Source organism: Tupaia chinensis, unplaced genomic scaffold (assembly GCF_000334495.1).
Source record: "Tupaia chinensis unplaced genomic scaffold, TupChi_1.0 Scaffold000165_2, whole genome shotgun sequence".
NCBI classification, from domain to species: Eukaryota; Metazoa; Chordata; class Mammalia; order Scandentia; family Tupaiidae; genus Tupaia; species Tupaia belangeri.
In genome coordinates, this window is record NW_006159640.1 from 4,037,740 (window position 1) to 4,054,721 (window position 16,982).

Below are 16,982 nucleotides of genomic sequence, written 5' to 3' on the forward strand. Positions count from 1 at the left end.
TTGAGAGGTTTTTGCTATAGGGCGCGTGTGCTCGCTAGACAGACAGAGAGAGACATAGAGACAGAAAGCGAGAAATCACCCCCCGGGGGGATGTTCATGCCACAATCCCTTCTCCTCCATTCTCCTCTCAGGATCTTGGGCATGCAGCACACGCACCCGGCGTGAGTTTTAAGCCACCTGGTCCAGGACGTGAACCGCGGTTGACTACGTGGGAGTCCAGCGACATAGCCATTATACTAACTGCTGGTTCCCCCGTGTTTTGACTTTTATTTTTTGGGGGGGAGAGGTTTTTTTCACTATAGGGCGTGTGCGCTCGCCAGACAGACAGAGGGAGACATAGAGACAGAAAGCGAGAAATCACCCCCCAGGGGGGATGGTCACGCCGCAATCCCTCCTCCATTCTCTTTTCAGGATCTTGGGCACGCACGCACACGCGCCCGGTGTGAGTTTTAAGCCACCGGGTCCGGGACGCAAACCACGGTCAACTACGTGGGAGTTCAGCGACATAGCCATTGCGCTAACTGCTGGTCCGCCCCGCCCCCCCCAGTGTTTTGACTTTTTGATGACTGGGTGAGCTGATAGAGGTCACAGGGAGAGTATTGGCAAGACTGTTGGCAGATTGTTCCACTTTGTAACAGAAGCTCCCTTCCTCAAGGAGAGGGAAAATGTTTATTTTCTATTGTACTGTACCTAGAATGCTGTCTACCTTATCAGAATTAATTGATGTTGATTAACATAGCTGCCTCAATAGAGTGACCTCTTAGTTTTAACTAGAATGAACCTAATTTAAATTAAACTAACTGAAACAATGTTATAAATCATGGTTTATTTCAGCAGCCAGCACAATGGATTTAATCACTTCCCCCAAATGTACAATCTCATTCAATGTAACATTAATATGTTGTCTTCATATCTCAGGAGCAGACTGCATTTATATCAATAGTATCTCTTTTCTAAGCTTCTTTCACAAGCAAATCTCTCCTTCATAGTATAACTCAACCATTCACCTGTGTGATCACTACTACTTAGCCAGCTTTGCTGACTGCATTTTCTCCTAAAAGACTGCAGTATGTTATTATCTCAGCTGGTGTCAATCAAGTTGGTCAACTGAGTGACTTTAAAAAATATTGAATCTTTGGAAAAGTTATGTATTTTTGCATAGAAAAAATATATGTCATGACTTTTCCGACAACCCAGTATGTTTTGAGGGACTGGCAGGTGGTGTAGTGGTTAAGGCACTGGACTCCCACATGGCTGTGTGTAGTTTGAGTCCTCAATCTGGCAGCTTGCTTTCTTTCCCTTTCTCTTTCTCTTTGTCTTTCTCCAGTCAAATTATACAATAATAATAAATAAAATGAAAAATTCTTTAAATAATAGGGTTTGAAAGGACTAGAATTATTTTGACAAAAATGAGTTATATAAAACATTAACCACTTAAGAAAAGATTCACAAATAAATATCAATGTCACTTTTTTTTATAGAGAAATTTTTGCTATCGGGCATGTGTGCTCACTGGAGACACAAAGAGAGAGAGAAAGTGAGAAGCCATACATCGGGGAGTATAGCCATTGTGCAATGTCTTCTCTCAGGCTTTTGGGCATGCATACACACACATCTAGCATGAGTTTCAAGCTACTGGTTCCAGGACTCGAACCATTGTTGACCATGTGGGAGTCCAGTGCCTTAACCACTATGCCACCTGCTGGCCTCTAATGTCACCGTTTAATCCTCCCTGATGCTGTTATCAATATTTTGAGTAAGGGCTATAGTATGTGCCCCTCAACCCAATATTTCGTCTTAGAAGAGTCAAGGTATTTAATATCATTCTATAAATAATGTGTGGGAGAAGGAAAGATGCAAATTTCTCTTTTTGGATCTATCTTATCACCTGAAGTGTTTAAAATATCTCTTTTCATGAAGTAGGTACTGAAAATTCTATATGTTGTAAAAAAATATTTGAGGGGGACCAGCAGTTAGCATAATGGCTATGTTGCTGGACTCCCACGTAGTCGACCGCAGTTCACGTCCCGGACCCGGTGGCTTAAAACTCACGCCGGGTGTGTGTGCGTGCGTGCCCAAGATCCCAAGAGGAGAATGGAGGAGAAGGGATTGCGGCGTGACCATCCCCCCTGGGGGGTGATTTCTCGCTTTTTGTCTCTATGTCTCTCTCTGTCTGTCTGGCGAGTGCATGCACCCTATAGCGAAAAAAAAATAAACTTCTCCAAAAAAAATTTTTTTTGAGTGAGTAGAGTTGAGCATAGTTTGCTTTGTGAAGTCTTTTTAAAAAATTATTTAATTTTATTTATTGTTTTTAGCTCTTAAAAGAGGCCCTTTAGACAATTATTTTACAAATGTGAAATAAGACCCTTCAAACAAATACCAATTTCAATAATAGTTTACATACAGCAATAATTTATTCTGAAATGTTCATTTCGTTTCTGTTGAGACACGATTCATGTCTCATTAATAAAAGAGCAGCCATCTCACCTCAAATACCAGAATATACAACAAGTTACAGCATAGCAAAAATTCTACCTACTTGCAGATAAAATCTAGTTCAGGTAAAATAGTTTCATTCAATGTTTTACAGTAACACAGATTTTCTTTTTAGAGCACAAAACAGTGTAAATTGTTACACTGCAGCTATGTCTATGCACACGTCATGTGACCACAGAACTGTTCGATGCTTCTGAGACTGAACCATCGGTTTCATTCATGCAGTAAAGCAAAGCAGGCTGGGAAACGTGTTCATCGGGAACCATATCACTGTGAATTTCACAGCCACATGATTAATTATGATGTTAGATGGACTCGCAAAGATTAAAACATATTCTTTTTGCATAAATACCAATTTCTCCCTGATGTTTTATAATCTAAAAATGATTGATAACAGCAATTACCTACCTGTAGTGTTATTTAAGACAAGCAATAATTAAAGGGGGGTGGGAATGGGATGCTACTTAAATATATGTAAAACCTACTGTACAATATACTTGGCTTTACCGATTTTTTTCCTAACTATCAAGAGTGCCTCCCAAAATATGACCAGTGAAGACAAAGCATACTGTCAAATATGGCTTCCAGAACAAAAACTTTCTAACAAGAATCAAACCTATTTACAAACTTTTTCAGTCTCTTACAGTTTCATCTGAAACAAAATCTCTATATAGCAGTTGTAATTAACACATAATTCTCTTAGTTTCATCGTCCCTATTCTTTAAACAGATGTCACAAGGTAAGACCCAGAATGGCGCTTCGGACTTTGCGTCCCGCTGGACTCTGTGCTGTCAGTTTTGGAATCTCGCTTCTTTGTGCTGTTGCTGACCGGGGTCGGGATCTGCGAGGGCCGGGCTGAAGTGCTGTCGGCGCTGCTCTTCCTAGGGCTCGGGTTGTAATTGAAAGGAGTCACTCTGGCAGCCACAGTCCCCCTGGGTGAGCTGTGTTTGCTGGAGCTGCTAGAGCTGAACGGGGTTCGGTCGGCCACGGAACTCTCGTTAGTGTCTGACGCGGGGACGGGATTACTTTGTCCGGGTTTTGTCTCGGTTCCTTTTTGGGCCCCATGAAGCCTTTATTTGAGGTTTTCCTCTGATATTTAACTGAAAATTATTTTTAAGTGTTTTTATTGCTTATTGTAGCAGGCTAAAAATTTGTTAATTTGGGGGCCAGCAGTTAGCATAATGGCTATGTCACTGGACTCCCATGTAGCCGACTGTGGTTCGAGTCCTGGACCCGGTCGCTTAAACTCACACTGGGTGCGTGTGCGTGCGTGCCCAAGATCCCGCCCGAGAGGAGAATGGAGGGGAAGGGATTGTGGTGTGACCATCCCCCCTGGAGGGTGATTTCATGCTTTCTGTCTCTCTGTCTCTGTCTTTCTGGTGAATGTACGCGCCCTATAACAAAAACCTCTCCAAAAAAAAAAAACCTTTTAATTTTAGCAGCTTAAAATCTTTTGAGATGTGCTTTTACACTATTGTTATAAATATTAATAACATTTCTGCTAGTTTGATGATCAAAATGTTGCAAAATAGGGACATATTGGTTATGGAGCTTTTATTACATGAGTTTGGGAAAAACTTCAATTTTGGTAATATGAAGAAGATCAATTGTTGAGTCTACATCATGCTTGGGTATTAAGGAAGTCCATGGCCTAATAAGATTTATCTATATGGAGTCTGGAACTCAGACTCTAGAAAATGGTGACATCATTTGTACAGATTCAGTAGCTGGTTAATGTTATTGCTAATTGGGCATGTCAGTTTTTTTTTCTCACGAAGTGAGGTCAAGACTTCAAGAGCCATCATAAGTTAGCTATGACTGTTTAATGCTTGAAAATTTTGGGGACTGGCAGGTGGCATGGTGGTTAAGGCACTGGACTCCCACATGTCTGACTGCAGTTCAAGTCCTGGACCTGGCAGGTGGCTTTCTCAGTTTCCTTTTCTCTCTCTGGTCAAAAGAAAATAATGACAAATAAAATTAAATAAAATGAATATTTAAAAGAGAAAATATTAATAAGCATTTCAGTTTTACAGAGCAGTTATTCAGGTCTCCTTTCAAAATTTCTACATTTTCTGGCTTTGGAGACATTGTTAACTTCTACTTTGTAATTTGAAGGCTACCTATAACAACATTACTATTTGTGAAGTTAGTGTATTTTACCTTCTGATAATATTATTTTTAAAATACTTATTTAATTTTATTTATTTTTATTACTATTTTTAAACTTGCTTTAGGGCACATATACTCACCAGAGAGAGACAGAGAGAGAAAGAGAGGGTAAGGAAGAAAGCAAGCCACCAGGTACGGGACTTTAACCATGATTGGCCATGTGGGAGTCCAGTGCTTTAACCACTATGCCACCTGTTGGCCCAAATATGTTAAGTAATTGAGTTATAAGCAAGTGTTAATATTATTAAGTTATAAACTCTCAGGCAATACAAACTTTATTTGAAAATTGTACTTTGGGGGCGCACAGGTGGCATGGTGGTTAAAGGTGCTTGATTCTCACATGGCTGACTATGATTCAAGTCCCAGACCTGGTGGCTTTCTTTCTTGCTCTCTCTCTCTCTCTCTTCGTGTGTGTGTGTGTGTGTCTGTCTGTCTGGTCAAATAAAAAATAACAAATAGAAATAAATAATTATAACAAAAATTGTACTCCACATTTAGCTAAAAGAAACTCTTATTATTTTTTTAAAGTTTCTGCTATAGAGTGTATGCCCTCTCCAGAGAGAGAGGGAAAGTGAGAAATCACTACCCCTGGGGGGATGGGCACATTACAGTCCCTTCTACTTCTTTTTCCTTTCAGGATTTTGGGCATACAGGCACACATGCCTAGCATGATTTTCAAGTCACTTTCTTGCTTTCTCTCTCTCTTACTCTGTCCCTCTCTGGTCTAATTAAAATAGATAAATAAAATTAATAAATAAATAAAGTGAAACATTTATTTATTATTATTTATTATTATTTTAAAAATTTGACCAGAGAGAGGGAGAAACTGAGAAAGCAATCCACTGGGTCTGGGACTCAAACCACAGTTGGCATGTGGGAATTCTGTGCTTTAACTACCAGGCCACCTACTGGCCTCTAGGAACAGGTTTAAGCATGATTTGCTACTTTTAGTCAATGGTAATGACTCAAAACACATTTGTCATCTATTATTTCAGAAATTATTGAAAACCTGATTGTTGAAGGTAATTTACCTAGCATACCTGAGGCAATTGATAGAATCTTCATGGACATGGCAAATATCAACAGGGAGTCTGTGGCTGAAATGCAAGATGCTCAGGTTGGTATAAAAAATTTTGTTTGCAGTAAGTTTGGATGATTCACAGTGAAAAAATAGTGTTCATGGTTAAACATTGATTAAACATATAGAAATTTATTTTTGATTCTTTTTTTTTTGAGAGTTTTTTGCTTATAGGGTGCATGCGCTAGGGCATGTGTGCTCACCAGAAAGACAGAGACAGAAAGCGAGAAATCAACCCCCCGGGGGGATGGCCACGCCAGAATCCCTTCTCCTCTATTATCCTCTCGGGATCTTGGGCATGCACGCACATGCACCCAGCATGAGCTTTAAGCCACCAGGTCCAGGACACGAACCGCGGTCAACTACGTGGGAGTTCAGCAACATTGCCATTACACTAACTGCTGGTCCTAGAAATTTATTTTTGGATTGTCAAGCCTAATGGCATATTTAGGAGAAATAAGGTTTTAGAAACTAATGGAAAGGGGTTGGCAGGTGGTGTGGTGGTTAAGGTGCTGGACTCCCATATGGTCGACCATGGTTCAAGTCTTGGACCTGGCAGCTTGCGTGCTTGCTCTCTCTCTCTCTATGCCTCTCTTCCTCTTTCTCCTTCTCTCATCAAATTAGAAAATAATAAATAAAATTAAATAAATATTTTTTTAAAAAGAAACTAATGGAAAATATGTGCTCAAGTTTAGTGTTTATTATTTATCCTCTTTAAGACTCAGTTTTCCTATAAGATAAAGGATAATAATACCCACCTCTTGGTGTTGTAAATAATAAGCGAAATAACATATGTAAAGTCTCGGGTAGATAGTGGTTTGTCCATAAATAATAGTTCTCTTTTCCTTCCCTTTCCAGCAAAGTAGGACACTACTTTGTAGTTGAGTATAAACTTTCAGAGGTGCTTTCTTTGGGTAATTTTTCTAATGTATAAATGAAGGTCTATCACTTAATGTAGGAATTGCTTTGAGTCTCTGAAACACTTTTGGAAACGTTTATATTGGGTAAGTACTTCATTTTGGGGACTTCATAGGAAAAGATATGAAGAAAGTTTATTGTGAATCTTCCTCTTTAAAAAAATATATAATATCTTTACTTAGGTATAATTCATGTAATACAATTCACCTATTTAAACTATATGATTCAATAGATTTTTAGTATTACACAGAATTGTGCACTTATCACCATAGTTTATTTTAGAACATATTCATCACCCCAAAAAGAAATCATGTACTCATTCACAGACACTGTTCATTTCTTCCCATATCTTCTTTCCCCTCACTCCTAGGTCTAGGCAACCAGTAATCTATATTTAGTCTTTATGGATTTATCTATTCTGGACATTTTCCATAAATGGAATCATGTACTATCTGGTCTTTTGTGACCCACTTCTTTCATTTAGCACAATATTTTATTTTAAAAAATAATTATTTTATTTAGATTTATTTATTTATTTGACCAGAGAGGGACGGAGTGAGAGAGCGAGAGAGTGAGAGGCAGAGAGAGAGGAAAGCGAGGAAGCAAGCCAGCAGGTCCAGGACTTGAACTGTGGGAGTTCAACATCCTTAACTATGACACCACCTGCTGGCCCCATCACTTAGCACAATATTTTCAAGGTTTATCCAGGTTGTTGCATGTGTCTATACTACATCCTGTTCATACATGTATCTATGTTTCTACTTTTTGAATATTATGAATAATATTGCTATGAATATTCATGTACAGGTTTTTATTTTTCATTTTTAAAATTATTATTTATTTATTTTTAGAGAGATTTTTGTTATGAGGTGCTTATGGTTTGGCAGAGAGACAGAGAGAGAAAGAGAGACATCACCCCCCAGGGAGGATGGCCATGCCACAATCCCTTCTCCATTGTCTTCTTGGGATTTGGAGCACACATGCACATGCTCCTGACGTGATTTTCTTTTCTTTTCTTTCTTTTTTTTTTCATGATAAAGAGTCTTTTACTTTTAAATGATTATCAGTACACTAAGTAATAACTGTAACAAGTTTGTGAATTCTATCATCTAGTATTTTGCTTAAAAGAAACTAAAAGCAGCCCAAACAATTACATTACTAGTCACTATTATAACCTATAGCTGGAATGGACTACTTCAAGGCTGGTTGCTGCTTCACACAGGTTATAAGTAACTATTTGCTACTTTTTTTTTTTTTTTTTTTTTTTTTTTATAGAAAAAGCCCTTGACCTTCAAGAAGGCATTAGGGACAAAAAAATTTAATCCCTGTCTTTCTTCAAAGAACTTCCTTTTTTACTAGATGTAAGAAAGAAAAAGTTAACATTGAGATATGTGTTGCTTGAGCTAAAGGCATAGGAAAACAACATACACCCATTAAATTTCTAGGAAATATGAGGTAAAAAGATGAATTCTTTAGATAAGTTCTAAATCTGTACAAAGAAGCTAGATTTGCTACTCTGCAAAAAGTGATATATAATATACAGAAATAATTTAATGCCTTTCCCAAGAATTTAACTGGAGCTCTGTAAAGCTTCATATTCCACAAGGGCATCTAAAATGCCCATCCATGGTATAGGCACTTTGTTCTTCTATCCATTTATGTGGTAGTTTTCATGGATTTCTGGTCAGATGTCACAGACGAAGGCCAAGAGGTTATCTAAGACTTCATCCCTGTTCTGTAGGAAGTAGTTCTGGAGGACAGTCATTTTCTCTGGGTCTCCTCTACTTCAGTGCTACAACTACCATGGGATCCCATAGCCCCAGCTTTCTTGGCCTTGAACTCTTTCTCCTTCTGCAGACGCTACTGTTCAATTTCAGCCCCAGCTTCTTCTTTGGCCTGCTTCAGCCTCTGGTTCTTTCTCTCTCTCTCTCTTTTTTTTTTTGAGAGGTTTTTGTTTTAGGGCACGTGTGCTCGCCAGAAAGACAGAGAGAGACAGGGACAGAGAGCGAGAAATCACTCCCCAGGGGGGATGGCCATGCTGCAATCCTTTCTCCTCCATTCTCCTCTCAGAATCTCGGGCATGCACGCACACGCGCCCGGTGTGAGTTTAAGCCACTGGGTCCGGGACTCTAACCGTGGTTGACTACATGGGAGTTCAGCGACATAGCCATTACACCAACTTGTGGTCTCAAAAATCTTTTTTTAAGGATTATTTTATTTAACTTAATTTATGTATTTATGTATTTATTTATTTATTTTTGAGAGATTTTCGCTATAGGGCGCGTGCACTCGCCAGACAGACAGAGCGAGACATAGAGACAGAAAGCGAGAAATCACCCCCCGGGGGGGTGGTCACGCCACAGTCCCCTCTCCTCCATTCTCCTCTCGGGATCTTGGGCACGCATGCACACGTGCCTGGCATGAGTTTTAAGCCACTGGGTCCAGGACGTGAACCGTGGTCAACTACGTGGGAGTCCAGCGACATAGCCATTACGCTAACTGCTGGTTCCCGATGTATTTATTTTTTATTTGATTAGAGAGGGACAGAGAGATAGAGAGAGAGAGAGAGAAAGCCGTCAGGTCTGGGACTTGAACTGTGGTCAGCTATGTGAGTTCAGTGCCTCAAACTACCACACCAACTGCTGGTCCCACAAAATTGAAATTCTATACCCATTAAACAACTTCTTTTTCCCTCCCATCCCTGGTAGTCATCATTCTACTTGCTTGTCTTTATTTTTTTTTAAGAGATTTTTGCTGTAGGGTATGTGTGCTCACCAGAGAGACAGAGAGAGATGGAACGAAGTGAGAAATCACCCCCAGTGGAGATGATCATGCCACAATCCCTTTTCCATTCTCTTCTTCAGATTTTGGGCACACACACACAAACACACACCCAGGCCCAACATGAGTTTCAAGCTGCTAGGTCTGGCACTCAGACTGTGGTTGGCCATGTGGGAATCCAGCACCTTAACCACTATGCCACCTGCTGGCCCCTCTACTTTCTGTCTTTATAAGTTTGACTACCTACTGTACTTCATGTAAGTGGAATCATACAATATTTGTCTTTCTGTGAATAGCTTGTTTCACTTAGCATTTTGTCCTCAAAGTTCATCCATGTTATAGCATATGCTAGAATTTCTTTCCTTTTTTTTTTTTTTTTTTAGAGATTTTTGCTATAGGGCACGTAAGCTCGCCAGACAGAGAGAGACAGAGAGACAGTAAGCGAGAAATCACCCCCCAGGGGTGATGACCACGCCCCAATTCCTTCTCCTTCATTCTCCTCTCGGGATCTTGGGCATGCACGCGCACGTCCCCGGCGTGAGTTTTAAGCCACTGGGTCCGGGACGCGAACAGCGGTCAACTATGTGGGAGTCCAGTGACGTAGCCATTGCGCTAACTGCTGGTCCTGAGAATTTCTTTCCTTTTAAGACTTGGTAATAGGGCAGTGACCAAGGATCAGAGCAGTCCTGGGCCATGAAGCTACTGACCAGAGCTGCGACCTTCTCGAGATTTTATTCCCTCAAAGTTGCCCCCAAAGTGAAAGCCACAGCTGAGCCTACTGGAGCTCTTTCACATCCTCAGGACCTTGAGTTTACCAAATTACCTAATGGCTTAGTGATTGCTTCTCTGGAAAACTATGCTCCTGCATCAAGAATTGGGTTGTTAATTAAAGCAGGCAGTAGATATGAGGACTCCAACAACTTGGGAACCTCTCATTTGCTCCGTCTTGCATCCAATTTGACCAAAAAAGGAACATAATCTTTCATGATAACCTGTGGAATTGAAGCAGTTGGTGGTAATTTAAGTGTGACTGCGACATGGGAAAACATGGCTTAAACCGTGGAATGTCTGCAGGATGATGTTGATATTCTGATGGAGTTCCTGCTCAATGTCACCACAGCACCAGAATTTTGTTGATGGGAAGTAGCTGCCCTTCAGTCTCAGGTAAGGGTTCACAAAGCTGTGGCTTTTCAGAATCCACAGGCCTGTGTCATTGAAAATCTACATGCTGCTGCTTACCAAAATGCTTTGGCTAATTCCCTGTATTGTCCTGACTATAGGATTGGAAAAGTGACATCAGAAGAGTTACACTACTATGTTCAGAACCATTTTACAAGTGCAAGAATGGCTTTGATTTGACTTGGCGTGAGTCATCCTGTTCTAAAGCAAGTTGCTGAACAGTTTCTGAACTTGAGGGGTGGGCTTGGTTTATCTGGTGCAAAGGCCACCGGGTCCAAGACTTGAACCATGGTCAACTACATGGGAGTTCAGCAACATAGCCATTACGCTAACTGCTGGTTCCCTTTGTCAATTTTTTTTTAAATTATTTTATTTCTTATTAGTAATATTTAATTTTTTTAAAAAATAGTATTTAATTTGACTAGAGAGAGACAGAGAGAGAAAATGTGAGAAAGCCAGCTGCCAGGTCTGGGACTCGAACTGTGGTCAGCCATATGGGAGTCCAGTGCTTTAACCACCATGCCACCTGCCAGCCTCCCTTTGCCAATTTTTAAAGTGTATTTTTTTTCTTTTTATTATAAGTAGTAGGAGGGGGGCCAGTAGGTGGCATGGTGGTTAAAGGTGCTGGACTCCCACATGGCTGACCACAGGCCAAGTTCCAGAACTGACAGCTTGCTATCTCACTTTCTCTCTCTCTCTTTGTGTCTTGCTCTGGTCAAATTTAAAAAATAATAATAATAAATAAAGGAAATAATTCCCCCTAAAAAAGTAGTAGGAGGTCTTTATATATTCTAGATACAAGTCCCTTATTAGATACATGATTTGCAGGTATTTATCCCAGTCTGTGGGTTGTCTTTTCACTTTTTTTTTTTTAAGGTTTAGCCACGGTTCTATGCACTCACTGGACAGAGTCAGAGAGAGGGAAAGTGAGAAATCACCTCTCAGGCCATGACCATGCTATAGTCTCTTCTCCATTTGCCTATCAGGATTTTGGACATGCAGGCACATGCACCTGGTGTGATTTTCAAACCTCCGGGTCTGGGACTCAAATGTGGTTGGCCCTTTGGGAGACCAGTGCCTTACCCACTATGCCACCTTTTTTTTTTTTTTTTTGGAGAGATTTTCACTGTAGGGCGCGTGCGCTCGCCAGACAGACAGAGAGAGACATAGAGACAGAAAGCGAGAAATCACCCCCCAGGGGGGATGGTCACGCTGCAATCCCTTCTCCTCCATTCTCCTCTCGGGATCTTGGGCATGCACGCACACGCGCCCGGCGTGAGTTTTAAGCCACCGGGTCCAGGACACGAACCGCGGTCGACTACGTGGGAGTCCAGCGACATAGCCATTATGCTAACTGCTGGTTCCCTCCACTATGCCACCTGTTGACCCTTCACTTTCTTTTCCTTTTTTGAGAGTTTTGCTATGGGGAGTGTGCACTCTCCAGAGAGACAGAAAGTGAGAAATCAACCCCAGGGAGATTTCCATGCCATCCCTTCTCGATTCTCCTCTTGGGATCTTGGGCACGCAGGCACACACACCTGGTGTGAGTTTTAAGCCACCAGGTCTGGGACTCAAACTGTGGTCGACTATGTGGAACTCCAGCGACATAACCATTATGTCATCTGCTGGTCCCCCTCACTTTCTATTTTTTTTAAAAAGGTTTTATTTCTTTGTTTCTTCCATGAGCGAGAGAGACAGAAAGAGAGTGAGAGATAGCACCCTATTTAGGATTGCAACTCTGTGATCTACCGGCAGCTTCAGCCAGCCCTGACTCATGGGCACACGTGTGCCTAGTTCACTAAGGAGGTCTCAGGAATGAACCTGGAATCTTCCCATGTGGCTAAGCCTCACAGTGTTGTATCTTTCCGCTGCACCATTGTCTCAATCCTTTCACTTTCTTGATGTCTTATGAAGCAAAACATATTTATTTATTTTTTTTACTTTTCCAGAAGGAGAGAGGAAGAGGAGAGGAGGAATGGAGGGAGGGAGATATATGCATACACAGAGAGAGAGATTGGGGGGAGGAAAGAGAGAGAGAGAGAGAACCTCCTATGGGGAATTGGCCACTCTGCAATCCCCTCTCCTTCATCTCTCCTCCCTCTAGGATTCTGGGCACACATGCACACATGTCTAGTGTTTCTGAAGTCACCGCATCTGGGACTCAAACCGTACAGTCAGCCATGTGGGATCCAGCTGCCCCCCTAATCACCATGCCACAGACTGGTTCCAAAGACTTTTTTTCTTTTCTTTTATGTTTTTGTTTTTTCCCCAAGATTTAGGTTTTTGTATTAAAGAATTATTAATTTAATTTAATTAATTTATTTTATTTTAATTTGACCAGAGAGATACACAGAGAGACAGAGGGAGAGAGAAAGTGAGAAAGCAAGCCACCAGTCCAGGACTTGAACCATGGTTGGCCATGTGGGAGTGTCTAGCGCCTTAACCACCATGCCACCTGCTAGTCCCCAAGATTTAGGTTTTTTAAAAATGATTATCTTTCTTAATTTTATTCATCATTATTATTTTTTTAATTTGGCCAGAGAGAGAGAGAGAAGGAAAGTGAGAAAGCAAGCTGTTGGGTCCAGGACTAGAAACATGGTTGACCATGTGGGAGTCTAGCATCCCAACCAGTATGCCACCTGCCGACCCTCAAAGATTTAATTTATTTTGTTATTTTTTTAAAGAGGTTTTTGCTATAGGGCATGTTTGCTTTCCAGAAAGACAGAGACAGAAAGCAAGAAATCACCCCTCAGGGTGCATGGCCACACTGTAGTCCCTTCTCCATTCTCCTCTCTAGATTCTGGGCAAGCACATTGGTCTAGCATGAGTTTCAAGCTGCTGGGTCAGTACTCAAACTATGGTCACTGCGTGGGAGTCCAGTGATGTAGTCATTATGGCATCTGCTGGTCCCATCTGATATCCTTACTTAGTTTTTTTTTTTTTTTTTGAGAGTTTTTTGCTACAGGGCATGTCCACTCTCCAGAAAGAGTCAGAGAGATAGAATGTGAGAAATCACCCCCTCCCCCTGGGGGATGGCCTCACTGCAATCCCTTCTCCTCCATTCTCCTCTCAGGTTCTTGGGCATGCACACACACGTGCCTGGTGTGAGTTTAAGCCACTGAGTCTGGGACTCGAACCGCCGTCAGCGACATGGTAGTCCAGCGACATAGTCATTAAGCCAACTGCTGGCCCCACCAAGATTTGGCTTTGTTTTGTTTTGTTTTGGGGGTGAGAGGTTTTTTTTTGCTATAGGGCGTGTGTGCTCTCCAGAAAGACAGAGAGAGACATAGAGATAGGAGAACTCATATCATCCCCTGGGGGAATGACCATGACGCAATCCCTTCTCCTCCATTCTCCTCTCGTGATCTTGGGCATGCATGCACATGCACCCAGTGTGAGTTTTAAGCCACCGGGTCCGGGACTCAAACCGTGGTCAGCTACATGGGAGTTCAGTGACATAGCCATTACACTAACTGCTGGTCCCATCCAAGATTTAGTTTTGATGACATCATATTTATATATTTTTTCTTTTTATTGCTGTGATTTTGGTGTCATATCTAAGAAGCCTTTTATGAGAGAAACCAGTGTTAGATGGCACGATGCAGGCCAGGAACTGTAGCCCAGGCTGAGTGAGAACAAAATGGTGGAAGTGATGATGATGCTCTGTAGCATTTATGTGAATACGATGCAGGTGAATGTTGGATGTGTACTCAAAAAAGTGACAAGGAACACAGCAATCCACTCCGAGTTCATGCACAATCACATGGATTACTGTTTTCAAAGTTGTGAGGGGAGTTTCAACTGGTGTGTTATAAAGGAAAAGCAGGATGCCTATGTGAACTGCCTGAACACCATCTAGCAAAACAATCTCACCAAGTCCCATGTAGAGAACATCCATGGCCACGCAGCAGTCCCACGCCCACAGTAGAGGTCAACAGGAAGAAGTACACCGTTCCCTTCATCTTGATTGTCACTGGTGGTGTGCCCTTGTGTCCTCATGAGAGCCAGATCCCCGGCACCAGTCTAGGAATAACCAGTGATAGATTTTATTCAGCTACAAGAATTGCCTCTCCACGGCATCATTTTAGGTGGATGTTACATCGCCATGGAGATTGCTGGCATCCTAGCAGCCCTGAGCTCTAAGACATCACTGGTGATATGGCACGATAAGGTACTTAGGAACTTTGATTCAATAATCAGCTTCAAATGCACTGGGGAGCTGGAGAATGCTGGCATCGAGGTCCTGATCTTTTGTGAATCAATAAAATGTGAAAAAGAAAGAGTTTAGTATGGAAGGGGGGGAAGGGGAAGGAAAAAAAAGTAAAAAGTACATTTAACTGACAAAAACATGAGAAGCTGATCATAATGTATATGGTAATACATTTGTCTTGACTGATATACAAGGTATTTGTGCTGGAAAAAGAAATGCTGTACACTGTAAAGATATATGTGTTTAAGTGAAAATAAATAAAATATAAAAAAAGATAAAAACAAAACAGAAGCAAACTCCCAGGTCCTGGAAGTTAAGAAGATGACTTCTGACTTGGAGCTCCGTGTAGTCACTGAAGCTCCTGGGAAACTCCTGCTTTTTCTGCTTCTGCCTCTGCCTCTGGCTCTGCCTCTACCACAGTCTTAGATGTTGATTGCATACTCTGGGCCATCGGGTGGGACTCATATTCCAGGGGCCTGAACTTAAACCAGCTGGGTGTTCAGACTGATGACAAAAGTCATATAGTGGATGAGTTTCAGAACACCAATGTGCAAGGAGTCTACGTGGTTAGGGATGTGTATGGAAAAGCTCTTCTCACTCTAGTTGTGGTGGCTGCTGGTGGGAAGCTTGCCGACAGACTTTTTGAAAGCAGAGAGATTCCAAATTAGGCTATGGCAACATCCCCACTGTGGTTTTTAGCCATCTCCCCCTATTGGGACTGTGAGTCTCAAGGAAGATGAGGCCATTTATAAATATGGGAAAGAAAATGTGAAGATCTGTTCAACCACCTTTACCCCAATTTATCATGCATTTATCAAAAGGAAAACAGTGTATGATGAAGATGATTTGTGCCAATAAAGAAAAAAAAGGTGGATGGGGACCAGCAGGTGGCATGGTGGTTAAAGCGCTGGACACTCCCACATGGCCTACTACCTTTGAGTCCTGGACCTGGTGGCTTTCTTTTTCCCTCTCCCTCCCCTCTCTGTGTCTCTCCCTGATCAAATTAAAATAAATGAATGAATAAATAAATAATTGGGAAAAAAAGAGAGAAAAAACAGGTGATTAGCATCCATGTGCAGGGGATCCAGTGTGATAAAATGCTGCAGAGCTTTGCTGTGCAAAAATGGGAGCAACAAAGGCAGACATCAATAATTCGGTGGCAATTTACCCTACCTTTTCAGTAGTGCTGGTCACTGAGGACCCACTAAGGCTGGTGGACACTCTGCACTCAACCAAATGGTCGTGTTGTTTCCTTACCATTCCAGTTTTGTGTATTTTAAAACAAATTTTAAAAAATTAATTTATCATCATAATCTTGTTTATATTACATTGAATTGCATATAACTTTAAAGTGTATTACATTTCTTTTACCAGAAGGAATACCATGCATATCAGTCAATACAGAGACATTAAAATCCCCATCTTCATCATCCAATAGCTTTTCATTCTTTTCCTGATGATGATGATTATTATTCCAATTACTTTTTTTTTAAAAGTCAATCACTATTTATCATTTTGCTTGTAAAAAAGACTTTACTCAACATGAAATACTTCTCAGACCAATCAAGTTGAGAAAACTATACACATTATCACCTACCGGTAATAAACCATATCTGTGTCCCACTAATGTCATGCCTCTCTATTTGTTCTTTTGCTATCTTTCTCTATTCTCTTCTTCTGCCCCATTCCACACTCTCTTATCATCGTTAACTATTTTTACTGCTTTTATGCCCTTCAATATTTTGATCTCTACCATAGAGTGCAGATAGTCAGTATATATTAAGTGGATATATACAATAGTTATCTTTTAATATCGTGGCTTACTTCACTTAGCAATAGATCCTCCATAGTGGACCACTTTCTATCAAATGCCAGGATCTTGTTTTTTTATGGCTGAATAGTATTCCAAAGAATATAGATACCACCCTTTTTAAATCCATTCATCTGTTTGTGGACATTTGGGTTGGTTTCATGTCTTAGCAATTGTAAATAATGCTGCAATAAACATTGATGTGCAAACACTTTTCCGACTGAGCGTTCTCCTGTCCTTTGAGTAGATACCCAAAAGTGGGATTGCTGGATCAAATGGTAGTTCTATTTGTAGATCTTTGAGGAACCTCCATATTGTTCTCCACAGTGGTTGAACCAGTT

The 16,982-nt window shown here is 41.1% G+C and overlaps 1 protein-coding gene and 2 pseudogenes across 1 annotated transcript in view; all 3 read left to right on the forward strand.

The window, feature by feature from the left end:
• TEX11 (testis expressed 11) overlaps window positions 1-16,982 on the forward strand; it is a 514,378-nt gene that overhangs the window by 32,346 nt on the left and 465,050 nt on the right. Inside the window, 1 exon segment of the mRNA XM_027770916.1 lies at window positions 5,661-5,782. Within this exon segment, the coding sequence (XP_027626717.1) occupies window positions 5,661-5,782 (122 nt within the window).
• LOC102488211 (cytochrome b-c1 complex subunit 2, mitochondrial pseudogene) lies at window positions 10,136-10,906 on the forward strand (annotated as a pseudogene).
• Window positions 14,262-16,975, forward strand: LOC102488631 (glutathione reductase, mitochondrial-like; annotated as a pseudogene).